The 27,165-nt window shown below is 34.2% G+C and overlaps 2 protein-coding genes across 2 annotated transcripts; both read left to right on the top strand.

Moving 5' to 3' along the window:
• Positions 1 to 18: 18 nt before the first annotated feature.
• LOC142982806 (facilitated trehalose transporter Tret1-2 homolog) lies at positions 19 to 11,118 on the top strand. Its single transcript, XM_076129490.1, has 10 exons — positions 19 to 112; positions 5,079 to 5,311; positions 6,392 to 6,545; positions 6,939 to 7,108; positions 7,398 to 7,518; positions 7,715 to 7,816; positions 7,929 to 7,987; positions 8,133 to 8,288; positions 8,897 to 9,079; positions 10,166 to 11,118. The coding sequence occupies exons 1-10, from the start codon at positions 70 to 72 to the stop codon at positions 10,394 to 10,396; spliced, it is 1,452 nt and encodes a 483-aa protein (XP_075985605.1). The 5' UTR covers positions 19 to 69; the 3' UTR covers positions 10,397 to 11,118.
• A 1,522-nt stretch (positions 11,119 to 12,640) lies between these two features.
• On the top strand, positions 12,641 to 24,089 carry LOC142982627 (facilitated trehalose transporter Tret1-like). Its single transcript, XM_076129232.1, has 10 exons — positions 12,641 to 12,708; positions 13,267 to 13,499; positions 14,412 to 14,565; positions 14,911 to 15,080; positions 15,405 to 15,525; positions 16,223 to 16,321; positions 17,741 to 17,799; positions 21,132 to 21,287; positions 23,048 to 23,230; positions 23,644 to 24,089. Exons 1-10 carry the CDS (start codon positions 12,666 to 12,668, stop codon positions 23,872 to 23,874), a joined length of 1,449 nt encoding a protein of 482 aa, XP_075985347.1. The 5' UTR covers positions 12,641 to 12,665; the 3' UTR covers positions 23,875 to 24,089.
• The last annotated feature ends 3,076 nt before the right edge of the window (positions 24,090 to 27,165 follow it).

Here is a 27,165-nt window from a genome sequence, read left to right on the forward strand (position 1 = left end):
ATTTGCCGAAAATGAGGTATTACTTCAGTGATTGTTCGGTCGACGTATCGTGTGACAAGGTTCTTCAAGATGGGTTTAGGAAGGTTTCGACAAGTGCATACGGCCTTTGCATGTAAGAATACTTTTTTACTTACTTTATGTTAAAAAATCTATGCATGGAATAGTAATACGGATTAGTTTTTTTTTACTTTTGTGTTATTAGTTGAGAATGTAAGCTTTTATTGTTAAAGTCGTATGAAGACCTTTGTATGTTGTATGATCTCAGTTTGTTTGTCGTAGTTGACTAATTTTTAACTCGCTTCGTATTGAATTTACGAGACACTCAGTTATGAGGTTCATGGTTTGTGGATATTGGAAAAATAACGTATGAAATTGCCTGTTAATACGAAAAATACAATCTTGCTGGTATCTGAATAAATGAGGTCCTTTTGCGTTTCAATTGATATTGTTGAATTAAAAACTATCGTATTAAATTTACCCTAAGCCTGCAGTATTAAAACATGTCCAATAGGGTGTCCCAAGCTATAAGGGAAAAAATTTTTTTTTTGAAATCTTATACGCATACCCTTTTATTTTATTCTGTTTGACCTCAAAAGCCTAAATAAAAAATATTATAGTGATAACTTAATGTTATCACGTGCCGACTTGACTTCAAAGTTATAAATTAAAAATTTGTATGGAAAAATTATGTTACTTAGTCTTAATTTAGGTTTTGGAAAGAAAACAACTAATAATATTTAAAAGAAATAGTATTTAATGATATTAATATACATCAAGGATCTTCTATATACTTTCTTTTTAAAGTTTTCTTTTTGCAATCAGGGTAAATTTTACGATGTTCTTGTACACAACGTAACAAAAATTGCTTTTGTTCCTCTTCAACCGTGATTAGCCCGTGAAAGTCTTGCATCAACTTAACTGCCCTTTCAGCAGTGTCATTCACTGCTTTCAGTGTTGATAGTTTCACTTTTGCTTCAAGATACGAAGAATTATTAGACCACGAAGCAGGACTTTCTTCGAGAAAACTATCATCAATTTTCAGACGAGAGAACAAAGACTTACTTGAAGACGATATAAAATCTTCTATGTTTTTCTCGTACAATAGTCCGCTTAAATCTTCTTTTGATGGTATATAGCGTTTTTCTTGAGACGAGATACTATCTTTAGATAAGTTTGATATAATGTTTTCCTTACTTTCTTGGCTCACCTCGTCGTCAAAAAGTGATAACATAGATACTTCCTCGGTCAAATACCATAAATGCTGAGTAAACTTCTTCAATACTGCTTTTGATATATTTTTATCAATATTTTCGTAAGCTCTCATGGCTTTCAAAAATGACAAATCTTCGTAGGGTGCTTTGACTGCCGAAATACACTGCATCCATGGCTTGACATAGGATGAAACGATGAACAGGCAGACGTCCAATAGAGCATTCTTATCTTTACTATTAATTTTAAATTGAGAGCTAAGTAACACTATTTTTAAAGAATAGATAGCTCTAGCCATCCATCGAGCTTGGTGCATAGCACCTGGGGGTCGGATTTTAAACTTTTTTTCTTCATCTCCGCCTAAAAACAAAACTGAGAGCTCTATCAACTCACGATAGTCGTCTCTGACAATTGTTTTTGTCAATTCAGAACGGTAAAACGAAATCAGATTCTGGATTTCGTTTAATGTCAGGCAAGAAACAATTTTTTCTCGATAATTTTCGATTTTAGTACTATCGACATTTTTCCAGTTGTCTCGAAATTTTTTGAATAGGGGAATATCTGGGCTTGTTGTCACCTGGCTAATTTTCACTTCGAACGCTGCTTTGAGTACCAATTCATAGATGTGATGGCGGCAAGCAAAAATAAGCACTTCTCTGTTGATCTTTTGCTGCAAAATCACACAAGCCCCGTTGAGACGACCAGTGTTAGAAGCCGTGGTGTCACAGCAAAGTATTTGTACTCTTTCTTCGAGGTTCCAGTCTACTATAGCATTCCAAACAGCCTGGGCTTGCTCACTTCCAGTAGAACTCTCTAAACGTGGCACAGATATAAGCTGCTCCTTATCTTCATAAGAAATAACAATCGGAAGACGTTCTTCTTTTGATTTTCGAGTATCCAAAGCTGGTAATAGTTTGCCATCCCAATGAACAGTCACAACATCTGGAACCTTGTCTTGAAAATCGATTTTTATAGCTTTCGCACGCTCTTTTCGTTTTTCCGTTCTGATTCTTTGGATGGAGGATTTGCTAATTGGAAAATCGTCGACATTATGTCCCAGCGCCTCAATAGTAGCTTCTAAAATAAACACAGAATCTCTCATACTCAATTGACATCGGTCCAATGCTGCTACTAACTTCGGGGTAATAAAATTCTTCCGCACTGACTTACAAATTACAGGTTGCACGTTTTCAATGGGCGGGCTATTGGAACTTTCTTGCAAGGTCTCGCAGTCGCTAGAATCTGAAGACGAATTAATCGGTAAAGGTTCAATAATCGCCGACGAAGTCGACGCAGCAAAATATTTAGCACGGCGATTCTCTTCCTCAATAGATCTAAGGCGCGCCCTGTCCTCTTTCTTCGTTAACTTTTTGTCGACTCCAGTTAGATGGCCCGGCCGACCAGGCTCTCTCTGGTGCTGCAGGAAGATTTTGTCTTCATCTATTTTTATCATAGTCAACGCATCAGCGTGAGCAATATCAAAAAGATTGTTCAAATTAGCAACAAACTCTTCGCGACGCCGTTTAAACACATCTTGAGTTTTCTTAGCATTTTTTTGCAAGTCTCTCCAAACTTGATATAAGTTTACAAGTTTTTTTATACAGTTTGGCAATGATTTAGTAGGTATTCGTGCCTTTTCCCAAAAAATAATGCACTCGCGTATCGTTAGATTTGCACTCTCATTTACCTTTAAATTTACTTCGCGGATATTGTAAAACAAAACTGCTAGAACTTGCCCATTAGAGGGAAGTTTTGAACCAGTTATTTGATGTTTTACGTAACCAATTAAATATATTTCACTCTTTTTAGAACTGCGCAATTCGACTGACATGTTGATTATTTGAAAACAATGCAATAAATGATATTAAAACAAGAAACAACACGCACTGATATTTGCAAGTCCTTACGCGCTTAGGAGTTCACGTAGTAACATGTTTCGATACAAGTCGGCACGGGTTGCTGTTATCCGAAGTACGTGATATTTATTTTAGAGTTATATTACTACAAAACGAATAATAATTGCGGGTATGCGTCGAAAAAAAATCACTTTGATTTTTTTGGGACACCCTAATGTCCAATGAAACCATTTTGTTCAGGTCAGAGAGATAATAAGAAATATAACACAGTGATTTTAAACCTTAACTTAATACAACCGTAATTGAAATACAGTCACGGAAGAGTTAATTTAAACAATAGTCAAAAGGAAACAATCGTGAAGGTGATGTAATAATTATGAAAATATAATTAACATACATTAATCACACCTTTTTCCCATGGGGGCAAGCAGAGGTACAAAAAATTGTACTTAGATCTCAACATACTTCTATATTGTCTTGTCAACGAAATTTTGATTTGTATATAATATATTTAGTAAAAAAATTAAAAGCCTTATATTATACTAGCTGACCCGGCAGACTTGTTCTACCATATAAAAAAAAGTGTCACTTAGGGGTATGAAAAATAGATGTTGGCCGATTCTCATAGATGGATAAACACAAAACATTTCATCAAAATCGGTCAAGCCGTTTCGGAGGAGTATGGCAACGAAAACTGTGAAGCGAGAATTTTATATATTAGATATAAAGTTTTAGAATAGTGGTGATGATAGTGTATAGTTAAATTGAATACGTAATGTGAGTACTAATTCTATTATTATTATCAAAATGGAATATCGAAAACATGTTTATTTACATTTTAAGATACAGATATAGGCAGAACAAATATTCGTCGTATCTTGTGATGGCTAGACTTCAGAAAGTTATTTTATGTTTACTTATTCATCTCATTGTCATTCTTTCTTTAACCTATTGTTCTTTGTTTTTTTGTGAAACTAGTATCAAAGTTAATTAAACCTCCCGAAGGCAACAAGGATAACAGTAGCGAAAGTCATACCAAAGGGCTATGACTCGCTACTGTTATCTTATGTGGCCGAAATTTAATAGTGCCCTCCGAAGCATGGAGACGCTTATCTCAATTACTACTAAACGGTGACCCATCTAAGGAGTGACCGCGCCGAGGTTGCTTAACCCACTGATCGTATACCAATCCGTGAGCGCAATTGACTGTGAACGCAACATCATTTTGTTTCATGACTTATCGTAGAAACAAAACTATAAAATTTGAGAAATATTAACAGCCCAGAGTAGTCCCGGTAAAAGCAATGAAAATAAAAAATTCAACCGAGTAAAACTTCATTATATCACATTATTATGTGATATAATGATTTCGCTATTTTTATTAGACAAACTACAATCTACAACGTGTTAATTTCCAACACACCTCTTTTGTTTATTTTATATTGACTTTTGTTATCTCCATTGAGGTCACTAGTTCAATAGTCTCGTTTAATAAATATTTGAATCACCAAACTAGGTACGAGTATAATCGGGCAGAAAAATTATGTCATTGAGAACATAAATTATTTATATTCACTATTTTTCAAGTGCATCTCGTTGCTGGGCACGTATCTCCTGTTTTGTAGTTGCTTCCGCCACTACTATACTGAGAATATTTTCGCGTTAGTCAATATAATATGAGATCTTTTCGAAAAGAAAGAAAATAATTGAAAGATGTATTTTTCGATGTATTATATGGACCATTCAAAACCATTATAGTTAGTCGAATGCCCATCGGATTAAACCAGAACCAAGAAGGAAATTAAAAATCTTAGGGCTAGCGATGTTCTTTGGCCTATTCGACGTTTTGTCCACTTAAGAACTTACCAATGACACTAATACTGCTACCAGAAGTCTTCAAAATGATTTAAGTATTTTAGTGTATTTTTTCCTTTCGCAGCATTGAAGTTTTTGACATTTCAATTGAATGTATTAAAATCAATATTAAAGATTGGTTTCTTTGTCCAATTTCAGGTGGCTTCGGCTCCCTCATCATGGGTCTGCTCAACGTATGGCCCTCATACACATCGGAGTTATATTTCTCAAACACGACCACCCCGCTATCTACTCCTATGACAAAGGCTGAAGAATCTCTATTAGGTAGTCTACCTTCATTGGGTGCTATGGTTGGATGTGCCATCGCTGGAGTTCTGATAAACAATTTGGGAAGGCGGAATGGAGGTGTCGTGTTGTCTTTGCCAGTCTTGGTAAGTTTATAATTATGTTTAGTATGACTTTCTGTTTATTGAGTCAAGATTTGATATCATATAGGATAATAGCATGTATTTGCATTTGATCTTATTTATACGAAGAAATTTAAAACCTCCTAATACCATTATTGTAAGGGCAATTGGGCTCATTTTCACATGGAGAGTAATAATTGATGCATTTTTAAAAATATAAATTATTCCTTATAATTGCCCTTTGAAATAGCGATATTATGAAGTCTTAGCTTCTTTCTGTAAAATTCGAATGTAGATATGCGATATTATCCAATGCTATGACACGCGGATTTGCACTATAACCCACTATGTTAAACAGCCACAATATAGGGGTAAAGTAAAAATGACAGTCAAATTAGGTTTCACAAATTTACTGATAGTTTTATGTAGAAATAGATTTAAATGTCAAGTCAAAGTCAATGGGTTTCTCAGTTACTTTAGATATGCTTGTATGAAGAAACTAGCTGTCAGTCACATAAACTTTTGTAAATTGATTTATTAATTAAAATGTTGTTCTAGGAAACTGTAAAAATAGTAAGTTGTTTGCTCACGTGATATGTAAACATCAAATAGTTAGTCAGCTGCTCACGTGATCTGTGAAAAACAAATAGTTTGTCACCGAATCTTGTGTACTTTAACTTCTGTTTTTATGACTAACGATGACTTTTTGATTTTAAACAAATAGTACTTTAGATAAAAAGTTTCAGATGTGTGATGAGATCAGTTATAAAAATTTCCAAACTAATAACATATTTAAAAACGAAAAAAAAAGTTATAAAGGAAGCTGTACCGTTCCATTGTTAGGCAAAAATCTCCCTCAAATTCTTTCATCGATCCATGCTCTACCAACCATCCAGATAGGTGAATTAATCGTCACGTCTAGATTTCATCGGCCTAACGCGTATTCATTGAACTTCAGGCATCCATTGTGTGACGACACTTACCCACCTATCTGTATGCATCCGAATAACATTGCCCAATCCTACTTTAGTTTAAAATGTTTTATGCAATCATCTGCGGTTAAAAAGATCCTGTATAATTCTCATTATTCTTTATTTTTTACAGTTATCATGGGCCATCATAAGTGTAACTACTTCAATGAAATTGGTGTTAGCTGCACGGTTCGTGTCTGGTATTTCTGGAGGTGCCTTCTTAGTTGTAGCTCCTATCTTCATCTCGGAGGTCGTGGAAGATTCTATTAGAGGAACGTTAGCATCAGGTAAGGAGAATTTTGTCTTCTTTTTTGCTAATAGTTGATATTTTAAACCGTTATATCACCAGAAAATTCACTATTAAATTGTATTTATTCATATTTTAAAACCGAATCGTTGACAGGGTCTACCCTTTTCGGTAATTTGAATGTGAATACCATGTTTTAACCATGTCATACCGTGATATACAAACATTTTTAATTTCATTTTTTTTTCTTAGCCTGTACTGTAATACTGCTGGGCAAAGGCCTTCCCCACTTTTTTCCAAACATTCCTATCTCCTGATATGCATGTAATTTTTTTCCTCAAAGGTACCTAGATCGTCACTTTTAAACTCCCTAATTATCCTATCTTAACAGCGTTGTAATTCTAAAACTTAAGCTACCTTTTTCTTCTTCCAGCTTCCGTCTTTCTCTACTGCACCGGCACTTTACTCTCATACATCATTGGTTGGTGCTTTACATACAGAACTATCATCTGGTTGAACTTGGTCTTCTGCGTCGCTGCTACTGTCCTCATCTTGCTTGTGACTGAAAGTCCTGTGTATTTGTTGAGGCAGAAGAGAGAAGAGGTAAACTAATTCTATAATAAAAGGTTATAAGAAGATAAAGAAAAAATCTTTGAAATCTTCTGAATATACTAAAGACAAAGATACTGAAATAGTCTATTAAGTCCATAATACTTTGAACTATAATATCGATTGAAAGCTAACGTTTTTGTTGCCCAAATATTAAAAACTATAACGAAAAAATCTGAAGTAGCCACCAAATCTGACTAACAATTAAACATTTTCAAAAGCTATAACTATTTGTAGTATCTAGTGTTATAGTTGAAATATAACTGTGTGTTTATAATTGCAGGATGCCAAACTGTCAATTGCTAAATATCGAGGAGCGCCAGTGTCATCAATGATTGTGTTAGACGAGCTGACCCGACTGAAGCAACAGGTCATGCCATCTGTTGAACTGGTTTCTATCACAGGTAAGATATCAGCAGTAATCTGAAATATAAGGGGTTCAACAGTCAGCTCTTTACTGTTCCGTAATTTAAAAAGACTTTCAATTTACTCATGAATACAACCCTTTAAACCTAACCTTACCTATCGAAACCACCCTTAGTATTTCTTACGTGATTTAAAAACGTACCTTAATACTTACGTTTGACGGTGTCCTTTCAGAAACGGACCCCAAAGCAGAAGAAGCAGAAAAAGAAAAATTGAAATTGGAAGAAAATCTGGACCTCGAAAAGCCACAAGCAACATCGTCGTTCAAACTCTTGTGTAAGTACAAGTACATCAATATTTACTATTATTAATTCGTTAATCTTTTATTATTTAGAATATTGATAAAATCTAATTTAAAACTTTAATTTATTTTATTTTTATTTCGCAGTTGTGCAACCAGCTTCAAGATGGGCGTTTATGGTGGTGATGACAGTGATATCTATGCAGGTAAATACAAACAAACTTCTCTTTGTTAAGGTTTACATAGCAGCAATTGAAACCCATAAGAACACACACTTCTAAAAATCAGGATATACAAATGAATTCCTATTTTCTATAGAAAATTCAATCAATTTTTTTTTCTGGATTCCAGGTCTTTATGGGTATTGTCCCAGTGCAAGTGTACGCAAAGACGGTGTTCACAGAGACAGACCCGAGCAAGGCTGATATGTACACTGTATTGTTTGCTGTCGTTCAGTTCAGTGGGTCAGCTGTCACCGGCGCTGTAGCTGATAAGGCTGGGAGAAGGGTAAGTTTTTTCACCCTTTGACCGCCACGGTCGGCTAAACTCGACAAATCAGAAAGTGCTCACGTTCTGATTTGTCCAGTATAGCCGACCGTGGCGGTCAAAGGGTTAATTAGAATATGCGATTTTAGTAGTAGTTTCAATTTGGGCGGCTTAAACAACTTTGACAGTAGGTTGACCACTAACCATACGATAAGAAGTAGTAGTTTTCCAAAGAATTATGTATTTGCCAATGGACTAGATCAATGGAAATACCCTTCAAATTTATACGTATATAATGAAAAATCAATTACACTATATTATTTCTTAAATTGATGCAACCTAAAAAAGTGAATGTAACAGTTGGATATAATTATTTATTGTGAGAACGTTATTCAAGAAATGACTTTAACGTTTAGCAGATTCTCCATTATTATCAAGACAGCAGTTAAAATTCTTCCTTAAATTTATCAATCTTCGAAAAAATCGGCTGCTAATATTATTATCATAACGTAATGCTCAAGCAGTCGCCTTAATTATTATTGCATCATATACTCATCCTTTTCTGATTTTTACTATCAGGTCGATAATCAATATTACATTTATTAATCATTTTATGTTGTTTTTTACAGATTCTTATCATCTCCTCTTCAGTGCTGGTATTCTTGAGCATGATGTCTCTCGGTTGCCTCATGCAGTTCAAGGCTGGCCCTCCAATTTTGACCGTCATTCTTATCTTCGCCTACTGCTTCTCATTCATGTTTGGAGCTGGTTCCATTCCTTACGTGCTTTTGGCTGAGGCGTTTATTCCCGAGGTAAGAATAATTTTACTTTAATTATTTAAATTATTTATTTGAATATACATAGGTACATGAAATCTCCCACTTGGGAGTAGATAAAGACCAAAGTGGTAAACGTAAATGCTTCCTCCTAACAAGCCATCCGGTTATGAGTACTACGTTGCTGAAGCAACTTCTAAACTAACATCACTAATATGATCTGCATGTATCTTTTCATGGTGTCCTCCCTTAATAAAAAGTCGAAATTCCCACAAAAATCACAGGTTAAGCATTCGGCTTTATTGTAAACAAAACGTGAATTAACTGCGTACGCAACGCGTACAAATGTTCTGATCTTAGATATAACAGGATTACGATAACATATTCGTATTTTTGCTTTGATTAAGTACCAAATATCTTCCTATCAAAGAAAGCTAATCTAAAACAGACTCATACGATAAATTGCTTAGCAACAGTTATAGAGATAAAGTAGGTAAAAATTTGTCTTATCAAGGTAATTTATCTGAATTCTGAAATCAAATGAATTGTTGATGACGATATGAACTATGAGGAAAACGTAATAGCTTATACAATATAAAGACTTATCTTTTATACGTATCTTTTTTAAAAACATATTACAACGAGAGGAAACAAATCTCTTGTCGAGATATCGAATGCATGCGAGAGAAGTGTGGGTGTAAACAACGGAGATGAAAATTTCATGTGATAGTGATAATGGGTTCACGCCTAATGTAACACGTAATTGAGATAGCAGACATCTATGTACTCACTAGAATAATAGCGTTTACCATCTTAAGTTATATATACCTGTAAATACACAAGTTTGGTATCATTCAGTACGAATCAGCAAAGCATGTGTGTACTCCTGTAATGAGGGAGGGGCTTTGAGTCCACCACGCTGGCCAAGTGCTTGTTGGGAACTTATTTGGTTAAAATTATAAGTGCCTGATTCAAACGCACACCGCCATCTATTACTAATCAGCCACGCTGACCGAGTATAAAAATCATATAACCATGCTAGATCCTGAAGTCCTCTAGATTTTTTCCTTCATCATGTAAGCAAGGTACAATTGTTTCTGTAACACCTTTATTTCTTCGCAGGTCCAAAACTTGGCTTCAATGATCATCATCGAGTGGGTCTGGTTCCTCAACTTCTTGATCATCGCGGTCTTCCCCTACCTCAACACTGCCTTCGGAATGTACGGCGTCTTCTACCTGTTCGGAGTCATGGGCCTTGCCAACTCGATCATTGGCTACTTCATCGTGCCTGAGACGAAAGGCCTATCCAACGCGCAGATTCAAGACCTGTTTTTGTCTAGAAAAAAGCATTGAACTAATTTTGATGAACTTTCGGAAATGTTATTTGAAGATTGTGAAATAGGACTTAGTGAAAATTGTGAGAGTTGAAATGTTAATGTATGAAAGAAACAGATGACGTATTTTTGTTACTTCTGAATTATGTGTGGTCGAATTATGATTGTTGTTACATAAGTAATATTAATTTATTAGCGAATTATATACGGGAATTAACGCGTTAATGCATTTTTCTTGAATTGCCTGACAACAGTTCAAAACCCCGGGCTATTGTAACCCAGGCCGAAATGTCAGCTAGTCCAAGATACAATGCATGTTTGCTCTATGCACGCAGTGTGAGAGATTAAAAGTTAGCAATTCTTATTCTTATTTTCTTTGTCTGAATAAGCCAATTTTACGCAAAGTGAAACGCAAATTATTAAGCGTTGACCAATCATTTAAACGGAAAAGTGCAAACAGACAAATTGAAGAGCCGAGTTTTTTTATGTTGTTATCATTTTATTTGAATGCTGGTAAGTGTGTGAATGAGAAAATCATGAAATGTAAATAAAATTATAAACTACAAACAGTATTATCAAGATCTTTGATGTTTTGCAGCGAATATGTTTATAATATTTTACTTGTTAAATAATGGCAACAAAACGTCCAAAGTACAAAATACTATAAATATGTAGATATTAAATAGCCATAAATTGAACTGGTTGCTATAATAACAAGTTTTTTGTTAATTTGTATGTAAATAAATGTTATTTTCTTAAAATAAGTTCGTTTTTTTTCTTTACTATTTTCTACGATTATCAAGAATACACTAATTTTAGATATAAGTAGTGTGAGGTGTGGCAATGCGATTCACAAAGATGACTCTGATGGAAGTGAAAACTATTTCAGCTACATCATTCGACGTGAACAAACTGAGCACCGGCACTTGGTTTGAAAACCAATTTCTCTGTATTAAACCACCACAATGCTACCTGTACGCGCAGTTCGTAAACCTACTAGACTAGCGTGGTAGACCCAAGCCTCTCTCAATAACTATATGCCAAGTCCTAACTTGGCCATCGTGGTGGACTCTGTTAATTACTATATGCCAAGTTGGGACTTGCGTGGTGCACTGACCCCCGAGGATTTTTTATATGAGTTTGAACGCTATTGAATAGATAAACTACCGCTAAATGTACTCAGAAACCGGGCATCAATGTCCTCTCTCATAATGTAAGTAGACTCGTACTAAAACTATAGAATAATTCGTAAAAATGACTTCACATGGCAATAATTGAAATAAAATATTCATTATTATATTAACATACCAACACAAACGACTGTACTAAACGCTCAATTACAATAAATTTATAACAATTTATCAAATTGAGATAAGAGAAAAAAATGCCGTTTCCGCAATCAAAGTGTTATCAATTGTTATTTATATTTTGGTACTACTGTTTGTAAATGTAATCAGATAGATAAAAACCTTTATCTGGTCACCAGACCTTTTATTTTGTAAAGTTGTTAAAGCTGTAATGATATCATAATACTGAAGTATGAAGTAATCTCGGTGACGAAGTAAGTTAAGAAAATATGCCGATTTTGTCGGAGATTTACTGACTTTTTTGGCATAAACAAAATACGCGCGTATATACTCGTATTATAGGAGGAGACACTTGCCAGTGGGACAATAATGGGTTAAAAAATATATATATTCAATGTTATTGGACTTAGGCTCGATACCAAACTTTTCTCTCTTACTGATATTTTGAAACAGTGAACATTTATTTTAGGATTTGATCTGACCAATACCCTACTCAAAATGCGTGTTCCAAAGTAGTGTCAACTACCGCTATTAGTACAAAGGCTGATTTAAACCAATAATATAAAGCTGAAGAGTTCTTTGTTTGTTTGAACGTACTAATCTTCAGAGCCAACAGTCGGCCCTGAGATTTTTTTTAATCCTGCAAGCTATATAACGTCACCCGACTCCTTACCCAAACAAAAGGAATTTCCCAAACTTGAAACTGCGTATATTTCTTTTAAGGAGTATCTTTCCATAGAAAACAAATAACGCCAAAGCCAAAGAAGTAACAGTTATTTCCGTAATCAGTGCGCAAAGAAATCAATGGATTCCATTAAAATAAATTAACATGTACATAATTATGTCAATACACGAACAGATTGACATTCAACACGTTAGCGATAAGAATTTGTGTGTTGAAGAAGATAAATGTATTGCTATGATATATTTGGCAAATACGAATTTTATGCCAGTAGTGTTTGCGAAGTGTGAGTGAACAAGATGAATGTTGGACGATTGAGGCAGTTTCATACGGCTTTGGCAGGTAATTTTAAATTTAATTGTTGCGTGATTTGTGAATTAAAGTGTTAAAATAATAAATAAATAAAGGAAATTAAAGTAAAAAATTAAAGTGTTAGATACTTTTAAATTGCGAGAATAATTTTTCTTCTTTATCGTGTTAAGTAATGGAATTATTTTATTTATTTTCTGTTTAATTTTATTATTTATCCGTAAATCCGTACATTTACGTTGAATCCAAAAGATATTTAATTTACATTATTAATATTACAAGTACCTATGTAATGGATTTTTTTTTCATTTTTTATTTTTTACTTTAACAAAACAATTGGTCGTTATATTTATGAATTAAATACAATTAATTTAAATATTTCATTTTCAAAACTTGTAAAACTATTGAAGTGATTCATGTATTAAATTGTAATTATTTAAGAAATATTTTTTTATGTATTGACTTAATAGAGACTTAGGAAATATTTTTATTATAATATTATTATTTTGGTGTATCTCGGTATATGTCTATCAAGTTAATATTATAATTGATTGAATTATCTTTAACCGTTAATTCTATTTTTGGTCTCAGCTGCTGCCGGCTCCCTCATCATGGGTCTTATGAACGTATGGCCCTCATACACATCGGAGTTATATTTCTCGAACACAACCACACCCCTCTCTGCTCCTATGACAAAGGCTGAAGAATCTCTATTAGGTAGTCTACCTTCACTGGGTGCTATGTGTGGATGTGCCATCGCTGGTGTATTAATCAATAGTTTAGGAAGAAGATACGGCGGTGTTGTGCTTTCTTTACCTGTATTTGTAAGTACAATTTGAATACAAACTTTTTCATTATTAAAGAATACTGCAAGAATTCCTCTGCATGTTCTGCAGTGAATGTAAAAAAAATAGCTTGTGACTTTATAAACTCATAGGCCACGATTTTGCAATATTAGTTTCATGTACGGCCTCCATGGTGCAGTGGTTAAAGTGGTCGCCACACCACTACCATTGTGTCGGGATGTCGTGAGTTCGATTCCCACACGGAACAATTACTTGTGCGATCCACAAATAGTTGTTTTAGACTTGGTTGTGCTTCGGGTCCGTTGTTTATGTGCTTGTTAAAGTCCCCGCGACACAAAAATAATTCTAAGTGCGTGAGTTGTCTTTAAAAACAAATAATAAAGACTTACATAGAAGGAAGGAAGGAAGACCTTGATTTGCTGTAGTTGAATATTTGGCTGATAATAAAAAATATCCTTATAGATAATCCTATCGAATGTTTGGCCGTCAAATCGAAAGATAGACAAAGTACGTAAGGATTAATAGATATATCGGAGGATTTTAATTTACACAAGAATTATGATAGTATTAGGCTCTCAAGATTCTATTAAACAGTTTACACAATAAATTAAACAGCCATTTGGTTTTATTTTTGTTTGTAACTAAGTGATATATAAATAATTAATTGTTCGGGTAGTTACCGATCATATTTATTGTGAATTCAAACAATTATATTATAGGTAGATAGCCACTTAAACGGATAATTTAAAACGTTAAACATCAATCCTTAACACATACTAAGGATGGTTATAGTACTAACCATTATTTATTTTTCAATTTTTGGTCCCTGTGGCATGATATCGTAAAAAAAATGTTTGACAAAATAGTTCTTACAGAATACGCTAGGTGCGCTGCTTAACATCTCATTAAACATATTTTTTTCTTTTCCAGTTAGCATGGGTGATCATAAGTATGACGTCTTCCATAAGAGTGATATTGGCAGCCAGGTTCCTGGCTGGTATATCAGGAGGTGCCTCTCTCGTGTTGGCTCCTATCTTCATCTCAGAAGTGGCTGAGGATTCTATCAGAGGAACTTTGGCTTCATGTAAGTAGCTAAATATATTTTTTGCGTGTTAGGGAGTTTTTAAATAAAATTTTGTTTGATTTGGTCTTAACAGTCAATGTTAAACAGGTGATCTTTGTTTATGTATCCTTTTCTGGATAATTATTTTTACTCTGGTATAGAAAATGGTGGTAAAAATAATACGTTTTGCTCACGCATTTTATCAGTATAAAGAAAAGAAAATATTTTTGAAATTTTTGAGCCAGTATTATTAATTTATATCAAAAATATAAACAGTTAATGTTGGTCATCATAAAACAAAACTTCTTTTACCCGTTAAGTATCCACAGATCATATTAATTTAGTAAATTCTTCTATTTCTTCCAGCATCCATGTTCCTCTACTGCAGCGGCACTCTGCTCTCCTACATCATCGGCTGGGCTTTGACGTACAGAATCATTCTGTTCTTTATGATGGGCTTCTCCTTAGCCGCTACAGTCCTCATCTTCCTCGTAGTAGAGAGCCCTGTGTATTTCTTGAGACAGAATAGAGAAGAGGTAAGTCGTTTTAGAATTTGTAGTGAAACGGAATTTTAAAGACATAAAATTTCGTTATTGTAAAATTCTTGCACTCAGATTTTTGCACTGTTTAATCACTTCCAGAAAATCATTTACATCTGTCTCTGTGGTCTACTAACGGTAAGGTTTTAAATGCCTCAAACCTCGTTATTTATATCTCTTTTGGGATTTTAATGCGTGAGTTGGCTATACGTTCGGCATGCATATCTCTTTGTAAATGGCGGCTACCTCTGCATATTTTTAAGTATCTATAACAAACAAGATGTTAAACAACGTTATCACCATCTCTTTGTTTTCTTACAGGATGCAAAACTGTCAATCGCGAAATACAGAGGTGTGCCAGTAACTTCAATGTTAGTACTTGATGAGCTCGCAAAATTGAAGCAATTGGTCATGCCCTCGGTACAATTAGTGTCTGTCATAGGTAAGATCAATAAGATAATTTTTTATCCGTAACTGTCCCACTACTGGACCATGGTCTCCTCAAAAAAAAGGAGGGTTTAGGCTTTGAGTCCGCCACGCAAGTTTACAACTTGAAGCAACACACCAATGACTTTTCGAAGTTATGTGTGTAATAGAAATAATTATCACTTGTTCCAACGGTGAAGGAAAACATCGTGATGCAACCTTGCATTCCTGAGAGTTATTCAGAACAGTTCAAGAACTGTTCTGAATAACTCTGTATCAAAGTCCCCAACCCGCACTTGGTCAACATGGTGGACTTAAGCTCTAAACCCTTCCCCATTACGGGAGGAGACCCTTGCCCAGCTGTGGGGTATTAATGGGTTAAATTTATTATTATATTATTTTAAACAAACAATATTGTGCCCTCTTAGAAATTAAATTCTTTATATTTTTTTTCACACCGTTATACGTATGTTATCGTAAAGATTAGATATCGAGTTATGAATTAAAGTAAAATAATGCTTTTACAACCGATTCTATCGGTTCTTTGATTGATTGAATACTGATGTTGTTATTATGTTATTCAGAGACAGGTAGGTAGGTGTTAGGTATTGATAACTCCTTGCCATAAATTCCACGTACGGAACATAAAAAAGTGTGATTTTTATCATTTGAATAGTGTAGCCACATAGTTAAGTTGACTTTATTTTGTGCAGAAACGGACCCCAAAGCTTTAGAAGCGGAGAAAGAAAAGTTAAACTCAGAAGAAAACGACCAGGAGGTACAGCAATCTACTCCATCGTTCAAGCTACTGTGTAAGTTAATACTCTCTTTATATCTGAGGTGACCCTTTATGCTTGTTGAAATAATTATTAATTAATATGGTCACGCAACAGTAAGAATATGTGTAGAAAAAAAATACTACGAGACATGCCTGGGCTAATATGGCAAGGTTTCCAAGAGTCGCTTATACAAACACATACATTGTATTCACCGCATTAAAGCACATAATTATATGAAATTATTACCTAATAGCAGAAAGTGATCACCTACTACCATCAACAGTCTGCTGACTATCGACAAAATGTATACGAATAAGTAATCAGCGCCCCTAGCGTATTACGCAGGAACTATTTTCTTTAAGTAATCTTAAATGCCACACGCTCACTAGTCGACAAAACCAACTGTAAAAATATGTGTCAATTACTTATCTATGCTGTTGTAAGCGAAGTAAAGTTGGACGTTGCGATTCCGATAAGGCGTTGCCATGGCAACAGAACTCAGTATTTGATATTCTTATCTATTGTAGATCCGATGATATAAAATTTTATCCTATGGTCTTATATCAACAGATAACAACGATACAAGATGGGTTTTTCTTAAAAATGACTCACCATTCATACCACCGTCGTGTAAACGACCATAAATCTTTGTTACGCTTTCACGGCTAAACTACTGATCCGATTTAAATGAAACTTGACATAGTGACAGTTGAAAACCTGACCTCAAATTTAAGCTACATTATTTTTCAAAATTCATCCCTTAAACGGATAAAAAAGGGGTTAAAACTCTGGAACCACGTGTAAGCAAGTACTACTATCTCAACAAAGATCTTAATTTATTACTTACTACGCATTCTTGAAATCCCAAGTGATTATTACAACTGCACGTTTTGATAAGATTACCAGATTATATTAAGTCTATTATTATCATAATTTCGTATATTTTAACTAAGAGGTATTCGCGGAATCGATAACAGATCCGCTTGACGATATTTTTATAGATAATGTGAATACGTGGGCTGATTACAAGGTACTCGGTTCGATTCTCGTGTTTGGCAATGTGTTTTGATTGTATAATAGTTTTTTCGGAATTTTGTCTGTAGTATTTTGTCTAAAGACAGGTAGATCTGTATGTCTTGGGTTCAAGTCCCAGATTATAACCATATAACCCTTGGGTTTCTCCGTCACAAATTTGATAGCGAAACTGTCACGCCTAAACATAATCTTCTGCATCATTGGCTAGTTCCAAACAAATTGACAAGTACAGCTAAATATCAATTACGTGAAGACTATAACTAACTACATAGCAACCTAGACATCTATTATGACAATACATTTGGTTGTTTTACATAGAACTAAATGTCAGAACCGTAGAAGTTTATTAGGTTTCTATCTCCTACACTATTTGGTATATACTTCATGATTTTATAATATCTTTTTCTTATCTTACAGTTGTACAACCTGCTTCAAGATGGGCGTTCACCGTCGTGATAACTGTCATATCAATGCAGGTGAGATATTTTGACTCTCAATCGAATTATCTTGACAATATATCCGACAGGAACTTTAAATATTTACTCTAGATAATGTATCTTTCTTTTTTTTTATTATTATTTATTTAATGGGTTTAATCGTTAAGCGATTATATCACCCAATAAAGTTTAACAAAGAAAGATTACAAAACAACAAAAAATAATTATTATTCTAATACATAAGAAATAAGTGCATTAAGACCATAGCACTTCAATAACTGTTTATAGTGGCAGAACTGCAACCGAATTGACTAGGTATAATCAATCAAGACACAATTCAGCCAACCTATACAAACATAAAGATAATGTATCTGAATGAGCCGTTGTGTAAAATATTTTTTGCTATAACTCAAATAATCTAGGCCAGCGTGGTGGACTCAAGGCTTAACCCTTCCCTTATTACGGGAGGAGACCATTGGCCAGCAGTGGGACATTAATGGGCTATTTTTTTTTAATGTTGGACTTTTAAACAAAATCAATGAATGCTTGAAACTCTTTATAGCTTTGTTTCATATTTATTCTGTTTGCTAGCTCTGCTCTAAGCATTAATTCCATTTAGTTCTGATACACTATATTTATTAGAGAACCAAATTAATCAAATCATTAGCACTCTATAAATACATAGCAGAATTTCAGCAAATAGTATTATTTATAGAGCACTAATGAAAAATAATAAACTTGAAAAACAGAGTAAATAACTAACATAACAATCGCAAAAGTCTGTCTGTCGGTTTGTCCAGCATCATATATGGAAATATATGTTTGTCTACTACGCTCTTAGGGCTAAACTGCTGAAATAACATTTGTTGTTGGGTCAGCTGAAAACGTGATCATATTGTATATGTAGTAGATTTAGCTTATTTGAAAAGTTTTAAATAATATAAATATTATGGTAAATATTCAAAATGTATACTTATCTATACTAATATTATAAAGCTGAAGAGTTTGTTTGTTTGTTTGTTTAAACGCGCTAATCTCAGGAACTACTGGTCCGATTTGAAAAAATATTTCAGTGTTAGATAGCCAATTTATCGAGGAAAGTTATAGGCTATATATCATCACGCTACGACCAATAGGAGCAGAGTACCAGTAAAAAATGTTACAGAAACTGCAGTCAGCTAGTAAAAAAATTAGGTTAACTTAAACTTCTCAAAAGTCAATCTCCAAGTGGTAGCCCAACTAGCACACAAGCGCTATAACAAGCTGCACAATGGCCGGTTAAAGGATTTTTATAACGCCTTAGGCTCCTTAGTAAGAAGTATAGTGGTTCTATAAGCGGCTACAGATCTCTTGTAGCGTCAAATAGGCCCATACTGTCCAGCTTATAGCTCGACATTGGATCTACAGTGGTCGTAAATAGTAATTATAATAGTACGTAGTATAGTAGTAATACAGGAGCGCTAAAATAAGATGAAGGTGGTATAATCGCGCTACAAGAGCTTTTTCGCAGCTTCGTGGCGCTTACCAGCTGTTGTACAGAGGTGGTTAGCGCCACGAGCGTTCGAAAAAGCTCTTGCAGCGCGATTATACCACCTTTACCTTATTTTAGCGCTACTGTGTAACGGTTATAAATGCTAACGCTCTAAATTAGTAATATGGTCGGTTTATTATGGTGTAAACTTAATATATTGTATTAAAATGAATCATCAGTGACAAATGAGGAGACATTTTATTTTTACGGATTGGATTATGAAAATATCAAGTAGTCTATCGCTTTTATTTCTTTGTGTACGTGATATGAAAGTGCGAGTTCCAGTTTGCTGTCAATATATATGTATATTATCGTCAATATTTTCATGCGCCCTCAAAATATTCAGTTTTAAATGCAAACATTATATAGATATGTGGATTTGGAAATTGTATTTTGAACATAAATAAGACTTTGAGGGTTACAGATAGTTTAATTAGGGTTATAGGTAATAAAAAATGATTTAAATTATGTTAACGTTACCAGGCTATAGATTTATATGATCTTCAAAAGATCGTAATAACCTCAAAAAATATGTTTACCAAATGCTGTAATGGCGTCTCGATCAAGCACCTCTCAGAGTTGGTTACATCTGCTCTAGCGGCTTAAGCTGTACAAAGGCTCTAGTGTTTGCTGTTGTACCTTATACATCTATTTGCCGTACAGAAGCCATATAAATATCTGATATAATGCTCAAGGCGCTATTAAAGACCTACGCGCCTCTTTTATAGATGAGTAATACACTAGCCCTAAAAAAATCTGTTATAGAACCTAAGGCATTACAAAAAGCTTATTTACGCTCTTGAGCGCTATAAGCGCAACGCATAACTCCGTTTAAACTCCTTTATCTCCTAAAGTCCCCTTATACAGTTAACGGTGTTATAGAAGATTCCATTAACTCAGTTATACTTCCCTAGGCTGTCTAGCGATGCAATTACATGCTCATATATCACTATAAGTCATTAGTTTCCTACTAAACGGCTACTGTCCCGCCTAGCTGTTAAAGGGTTTTTTAAATAGCTAGTATACAACTTATAGAGAATTGTACAGCATTTGAACGACTCTTATGCAACTATCAGGCTGTGTAACGACTGTATAAGCAGCTTGTGTGCTAGTTGGGAGTGGTATTAGGGATGAATTTTGCACTCGAGTGAATCCGTGTGAGACTTGTTGTATAAAATAATTGAATAAGTCAGCATGACTCTGGTTTCTTTTTGATTGCAAGATAAAATATCTAACAAATCATATCGGCACAAGGTTACATTCGCAAATAATATAATTTTAACTTGATATTTTATCTCGGTCTTTTTGATTAAAAATTCGATATCTTTCTCTTTGAGCTGCTGTAATGAAAATAATATTTTGGTATTTTTGGCACTCAATTATAAGATATATTGGGTTTAAAAGTTGATTACTTATATTTGCTTATTATTGGACAAAATAGCTTTTAATGTGTGAATTATTCAAATTCATATCTTTTTATTTCTGTTACGCTGCGTCTAAATTTAAAATCAATTTTAGTTAAACCAAATAAATGCAGAGAATTTTGTGTTAAAAATGTCCCACACCACCAAAAAATTAGCTAGCTTGCAACACTAGTGATCCAGTTCTCCAGCTTAGCCCAAAAAAATGCACTAAGTCTAATATTGTTTCCATTAGAACAATAGTAAGTGAAAAACGCACAATCAATGTGAAACTGGCTTAAAAAAATATTATTCTTTTTTCAGTAACGTAAATAAAGTCCCCAACTCGCACTTGGCCAGCGTGGTGGACTCAAATCCTCCCTCTTTCAGGAGGAGACACTTGCCCAGCAGTGGGACAGTAATGGTTACTTTTGTTTCAGGTGTTGATGGGTATTGTCCCGGTGCAAGTGTACGCAAAGACGGTGTTCACAGAGACAGACCCGAGCAAGGCTGACATGTACACTGTGTTGTTTGCTGTGTTCTTATTCTTCGGTACTGGCGTCACTGGGGTCGTGGCTGATAAGGCCGGGAGAAGAGTAAGTAGTTTAAAAATGTATAGTGAATTTGATGTAGGAGTTTTTCGAAAGTGGTTGAAAAGGATAAAATGTGTTTCAATGCAATTGGGACTTTAAAGCGATGCAAATGAAAAAGAAGCCTGTTTATCTTGTGTCCTTAACTTACATTATCATTGGATGCGAGGGATAAATGGGGTTAAGCGACGTTTTTGAAAAAGTGGTAATGAAAAGCCGATGCACTTTTGTTTGATGCATCGTTTTCAAGAAAAGCGTCAATGAGAAGCCGATACAGTTTTGCTACATGAAATAAGATGAAGTAAACAATAAATTTGACTAATAGGTACCTACATAATAGTTATTTTAGAGTTGAAAAAGAAAACGCAGAATACGAATTGTCGCAATATATTTTAGTCAAACTTCTAAGACTTTTAACTTTTAAACTAGATTGCAACAATATTTTACTCTACTATAAAAACTTAGTTCGCGATTTATCGATACAAAATTTAAGATTTATCTTCGACATTTTGACACTTTACAGTACGAACATTTAACAATACATCGCCATTTCTTCTGTTCAAAACTTTGTCTCTAAAAAAGGCTTTCACAAAACAGCCTACAAACCGCAAGGGTAGTTTATTACTGTGTCTTTTTCCATGATTACTGAGATGATGTAGAGATCTGTAGCGAAACGTGACTAGCTTTCAAAATGGCTATCTCAGAGCAGAATGTTGTAATACATTGTAAATTATGTCGTTGCTTCTATAATGTAGTGTTTATTTTCAAAGGAATATACGAATCTGAGGTGTTGCGGTTATTCGCATCCGTATCCGCAAACGCAAAACATCCGCATTAATTCCGACTTGAATTTGGCTGCCTCCGTGTCACCAAGCTAATACCATTGCGTCGGGAGGTCGTGGGTTCGATTCCCACACTTTTGTTGTTGTTGTACTTTGTGTCCGTTGTTTGTATGTTTTTAAAAGTCTCCGCGACACCAGAGCAATTCTTAGTGCGGTAGTTGTCTTTTAAAAAATCTTGCATACCCTCTATAAATGTATTAAGCAAAAATATTGTCATTATTGCCTATAAAATCGCTTTCTGTTCCTCTTTGATTTGTTAAAGTAATTTCATATTATTAAAAATAAGCACCAGAATCAGTGTCCACTATTAATAGATCGTAACATAAAATGTTTCGTTCTGGTCAAAATAGCTATCAAATAACTAAGTACTTTTGTGTGATAGCTAGAGGCATGGTGACTAAAACGGATATTGCGCCACACATGGAACCAATCTGGTTCATGATTTGTTTTCATAGAAAGAAGACCCGTATTGTTGATTAAATGAAACAAGGGATCTGATAACTTCTGCAGCTAATTTGAAAAGGAACTTCAACTTCGTTAATGCGATGAGTTTTATTTGATCCACAAACTCTATATATCACAAAGAATTTTACTATTATTTATTTTATTGTTAGCGGTCAACCTAATGTCAAAGTTCTTCAAGTTGCCCAAAGGTCTTTGACAAAGCTTAACGACTGTTATTTACAAATTTGCAACAACGACAAGTCAATTCATAACGGAGACGGAGCACGGAGATGCTCAGCTCAATTTACACTATGCGATCACCCATCTATAGAATGTCGAGCCAAGGTTGCTTAACTCTTAAACCACCGATTTTAAGCAAAAGTAGCTATAAACTTCATATATTAAACAGAACCATTCGTCAATACTTTTAATATTTAATAGCTGTTAACAGTTGTCCTAACTTGTCTTTTCCATTTCCAGGTCCTCCTAATAGCATCATCAGCTCTAGTGTTCGTATGTATGATAGCCCTGGGATACCTGATGCAGTCGAAGATAGCTCCTCCCATCATCACGGTACTGCTGATCCTGGCTTACTGCTTCGCGTTCATGTTTGGAGCTGGGTCTATTCCTTATGTGCTGCTGGCTGAAGCTTTTATACCCGAGGTAAGATATTCTAGATAAATTTGTCAAGTATTTAAGTTATAAAATGCAAGTGTGTTTCTTAAACTTTATGCCTCTTAAATACAATACATGAGAGAAGGATGGTGGTATTATTTTTGGAACAATTAAAAAAACATTTTTAGGATCTCGTGGCTTAGTTAATAACAGCCGCAGGGATCGATCTCTGAGTTTTTAAGCTACGCTTGCCGAGGTTGATCTGTGGATGGGTGACCATCTTATACATCTTCCGTGTTTCGGGAGGCACCAATTCATAATTAAGCAACATTTAGTTATTACTGCACTACGTAGCGTATTTACATACTATCCTATTCCTTCAAAGACGGCAATCGCTACCAAAATTTTTTTGTAAAATATTCAACAGCTTTTAAAACTTTAATAATTTATTTTATTTCCAGGTCCAAAACCTAGCCTCAATGATAATCATCGAGTGGGTCTGGTTCCTCAATTTCGCCATCATCGCGGTCTTCCCTTACATGATCAGTGCTTTCGGTATCTACGGCTCCTTCTACATCTTCGGCACTATGGGTCTGATCAACGCCATCTTCGCGTATATGTACGTGCCGGAAACCAAAGGCTTATCTAATGCTCAGATCCAGGATCTGTTCCTGTCCAGGAAAAGGCGTTGAAGTGTGATTTGGAGGTGTTAGGATTTAATGATGATGGCTAGATTTGTTAGATATTTTTTATGTCTTTCAGGGTCTAAGAGAGCATGGAATAGTCAGTCTCAAAATCAATGACTATTGATATGAAAATCAGTAATTTACAAATAATTCTAAAAATACGAGAATTAACTCGAACATGCATTGTACCTTAGATCGTTTGACGTTGCAGCGCGTACTCTGGCCGCTATCACAGGCTGGCTGATAAATTCTGTATGAATAATAAAGTTCCATATAATATTCTACAACAAAAGGTGACAGTTTAAAAGATATAGAGCCTAAATCTAGAGGCCAGTCTTACGTACGTTACGTTAATTACGAAATAAGTGCCTCATAATCTATCGGTCCACTATATGACAAATGTATGAGATAGTCAAGCTATCTGGTAGTTATCCAGACGTCGCGAAACCTTAATGTTACATTATATAAAATTCTCGCGTCACAGTTTTCGTTACCGTACTCCTCCGAAACGGCTTTACCGATTCTCATGAAACTTTGTGAGCATATTGAGTAGGTCTGAGAATCAGCTAACATCTATTTTTCATGCCCCTAAGTGACACTTTTTTTAAATTTTTATGGCAAAACAATGTTTGCCGGGTCAGCTAGTTACATTATATTTTGTGGAATAAATCGGTCTCCTGACACCGTTTAGGTTGACATTTAGGTAATAAAAGAAACACCAGAATAAAAATTCTTCTCGTAAATAAAGTTGATTGTCTTCCAGACTATAAGCTTAATATATTTTGTTATTATTATTATTTATTGTAAGATTCGTGTTGGTATTATTTAGAAAATATTGTGCCTTTAAATGTGTTCATAGTGTAAGTAGGGATTTTATTTATTTTACACAAAAATACTTATGAAACAGGGTACGTATTTATTTAAAAGAAATGTAAGTTGAAATATCGTACTATTTGTTTAGTAAATTTAAGTATTTGTAAATAGGATATTTTTATATTAAGTTCGATGTACATAATAGTTATTAAGTAAAATAATAAAATATATTGTATTTAAAACTGACTTTTGTCATTTTTTTTCACTGTTTTTCTAAATTATTTTTGTGGCCTTGATTATAATTTTTAGTGCGTGACCGAACATGATCGATTGATTAAAGTTTTGATAGAAACACTAATATTTAAACAATTATGCATTTGTTTAATTCTACATTAATAAATGATGATGATTAATAAACCTTCCTTTCAAAATGGCACATCAATACTAAAAGACAAAAACCCTTTTCTAGCGTTGATATAACAATTAACATATTAGTAATATTTCTAGTTATTTCCTTCGCAATTTCAAACCTATCTTCCTATAACTGTTAATAAAGCGATCAATCTTAACAGAGACTCAGAAATAGCTGGAGTTTTTTGTTTCACACATGTTTGCCGATGATCGATCTCTTGCTCCGAACTGAAGACTGTACAAACAGTTGTATAGGTTAGTTGTACACTGTGATGTGAAAATATCATTATGCTATAATTTTTATTAATCTCAATAATATGGAGGTGTATTTGTTCTCTCTACTTATATGTTGAAAGAGATTTGAATGATATCTGGTAAGATGAAATGCTTGAATAGCTACGTAGGTTAGATATTATTTATAGAAAAACTAACTCTGTACGCTAGTCCGTTCGCGTGAAAAAAAATACTCTATGTAAATAATGGTACATAGATTGCTCTCTATGATTAAAAAGGTGTTATTAATTGTCTTATGCCCCTACATTATCCATCAATCATTTTCAAAGATCAAAGATACGCCAAGGAATTTGATGTAATCTCAATATTTTTTTACAATATTATATGTAGTTCAAAATACTTTACTCCAAATATTATTATCTGTTATCTTATTAGCGATACAGCGATACGAAATTTGAAGGTAAAATTACGATTCACTGTTTATTCATACACTCAGTAATTGATTGACAGACATGACATGAATATATCGCATCAACTTGAATATATTTTGCTTATTTTTTATTCAACCCACTATAATTGCCCCTAATTATGAAACATAGCATATCTTTTTATACAGCATAATCCTTGTGTAATCTATTAGCTGGATTGGTGTATTGGTGCCAAATAAACATTACTAATATCGGACTCAAGTTTCTATGTAATGTGTACTGTCACTTGAAAAGGCTTCAGTGACCGTTAGAAGAATTCATGTTGAAAATGATTTCAGTTCAATGAACTTTTACAGAAGCTGTTAATGTCATTGTAATGTATCTGTAGTATACGCGGTGGCCACGCAAAGGTCTCAGGATGGCATCTCTGTTTGGGTCAACAATAAATATTATCCATACGCTTGGGCAATAGAAACATTTTTATAATTAACAATTAACAATTATTTATCTAGAAGAAAACATTTTTTTGCATCCAAAACTAATCATATGCCGCTGTTACTTTTATTAAATAACAGGCACAAAGTACAAAAGAGGTGAAAAACTGAAACTTTTTTGTAGGAATCGAATCAAAACCCTCGACAGCAGAAAACGTAACGTCCTCAAACAAAAAGACGAACACAAGATAATTTTCAAAATTATTCAGTTCAATGACCTTTACTCAGGTCGCCATAGTTACCAGACAATTGCAATTAGCGTCAATAATTTGACCGGAAACAAGGAGATATTTCTTTTGTTTTCGATACTTCGCAGAAACACGTTTGTAGAAAATCTTTTGTTTTGATATTATTGAGACAGGACTTATTTGAGTTATTACGTCTTTATTTGATCATCGTGAGTATTATATATTATGATTTTTATCCTTCTTGATAAGTAATTTAATTCTTAATGCGCTGTGATTTGCTTTTGGAAGTTGAGACTTTTAAATATTTACATACAATCATCGTAAAAAGACTTGCAACAACTATTAATGGATCGCACAGATATTTGTTTCCTGTGGGAACCGAACAAACGATGTCCTTAAATAGGATCTTAAAGGTATTTGGATTTAATTCGAGAATAAGTTGAAGTAGTTTAGAAAAAAAAAAGAAAGGAAACAGAAACGGTTTTCACAAGGTTTTTTCCGGATTTACACAGCCAATTTTTCATAAAAATTAGACTGTCTACAGGGACAGCTATAATTTGTGATGTCATAGCTAACCCTTGTGCTAGTACTTCTTCCTATCGAAAAACAGGCTCAATTTTCTAAAAAAATATATTTTAATATCATCTCAAAGTTATAAATGCGTCATACGAGACGAAATCAACATAAAAGTACGTCGGATGTCGGGCCGATATTTTATTCATCGTTCGG

Source organism: Anticarsia gemmatalis, chromosome 22 (genome assembly GCF_050436995.1).
Source record: "Anticarsia gemmatalis isolate Benzon Research Colony breed Stoneville strain chromosome 22, ilAntGemm2 primary, whole genome shotgun sequence".
NCBI classification, from domain to species: Eukaryota; Metazoa; Arthropoda; class Insecta; order Lepidoptera; family Erebidae; genus Anticarsia; species Anticarsia gemmatalis.

Excerpts from the sequence above, each read along its gene's own strand:
- LOC142982627 (XM_076129232.1), top strand. The coding sequence starts at position 12,666 with ATGAATGTTGGACGATTGAGGCAGTTTCATACGGCTTTGGCAG. Across the intron at positions 15,526-16,222 it reads ACAATTAGTGTCTGTCATAG|AAACGGACCCCAAAGCTTTA; the intron begins GTAAGATCAATA and ends TATTTTGTGCAG. Across the intron at positions 23,231-23,643 it reads CTGAAGCTTTTATACCCGAG|GTCCAAAACCTAGCCTCAAT; the intron begins GTAAGATATTCT and ends TTTTATTTCCAG.
- LOC142982806 (XM_076129490.1), top strand. The coding sequence starts at position 70 with ATGGGTTTAGGAAGGTTTCGACAAGTGCATACGGCCTTTGCAT. Across the intron at positions 7,109-7,397 it reads TGAGGCAGAAGAGAGAAGAG|GATGCCAAACTGTCAATTGC; the intron begins GTAAACTAATTC and ends TTATAATTGCAG. Across the intron at positions 7,988-8,132 it reads TGACAGTGATATCTATGCAG|GTCTTTATGGGTATTGTCCC; the intron begins GTAAATACAAAC and ends TCTGGATTCCAG.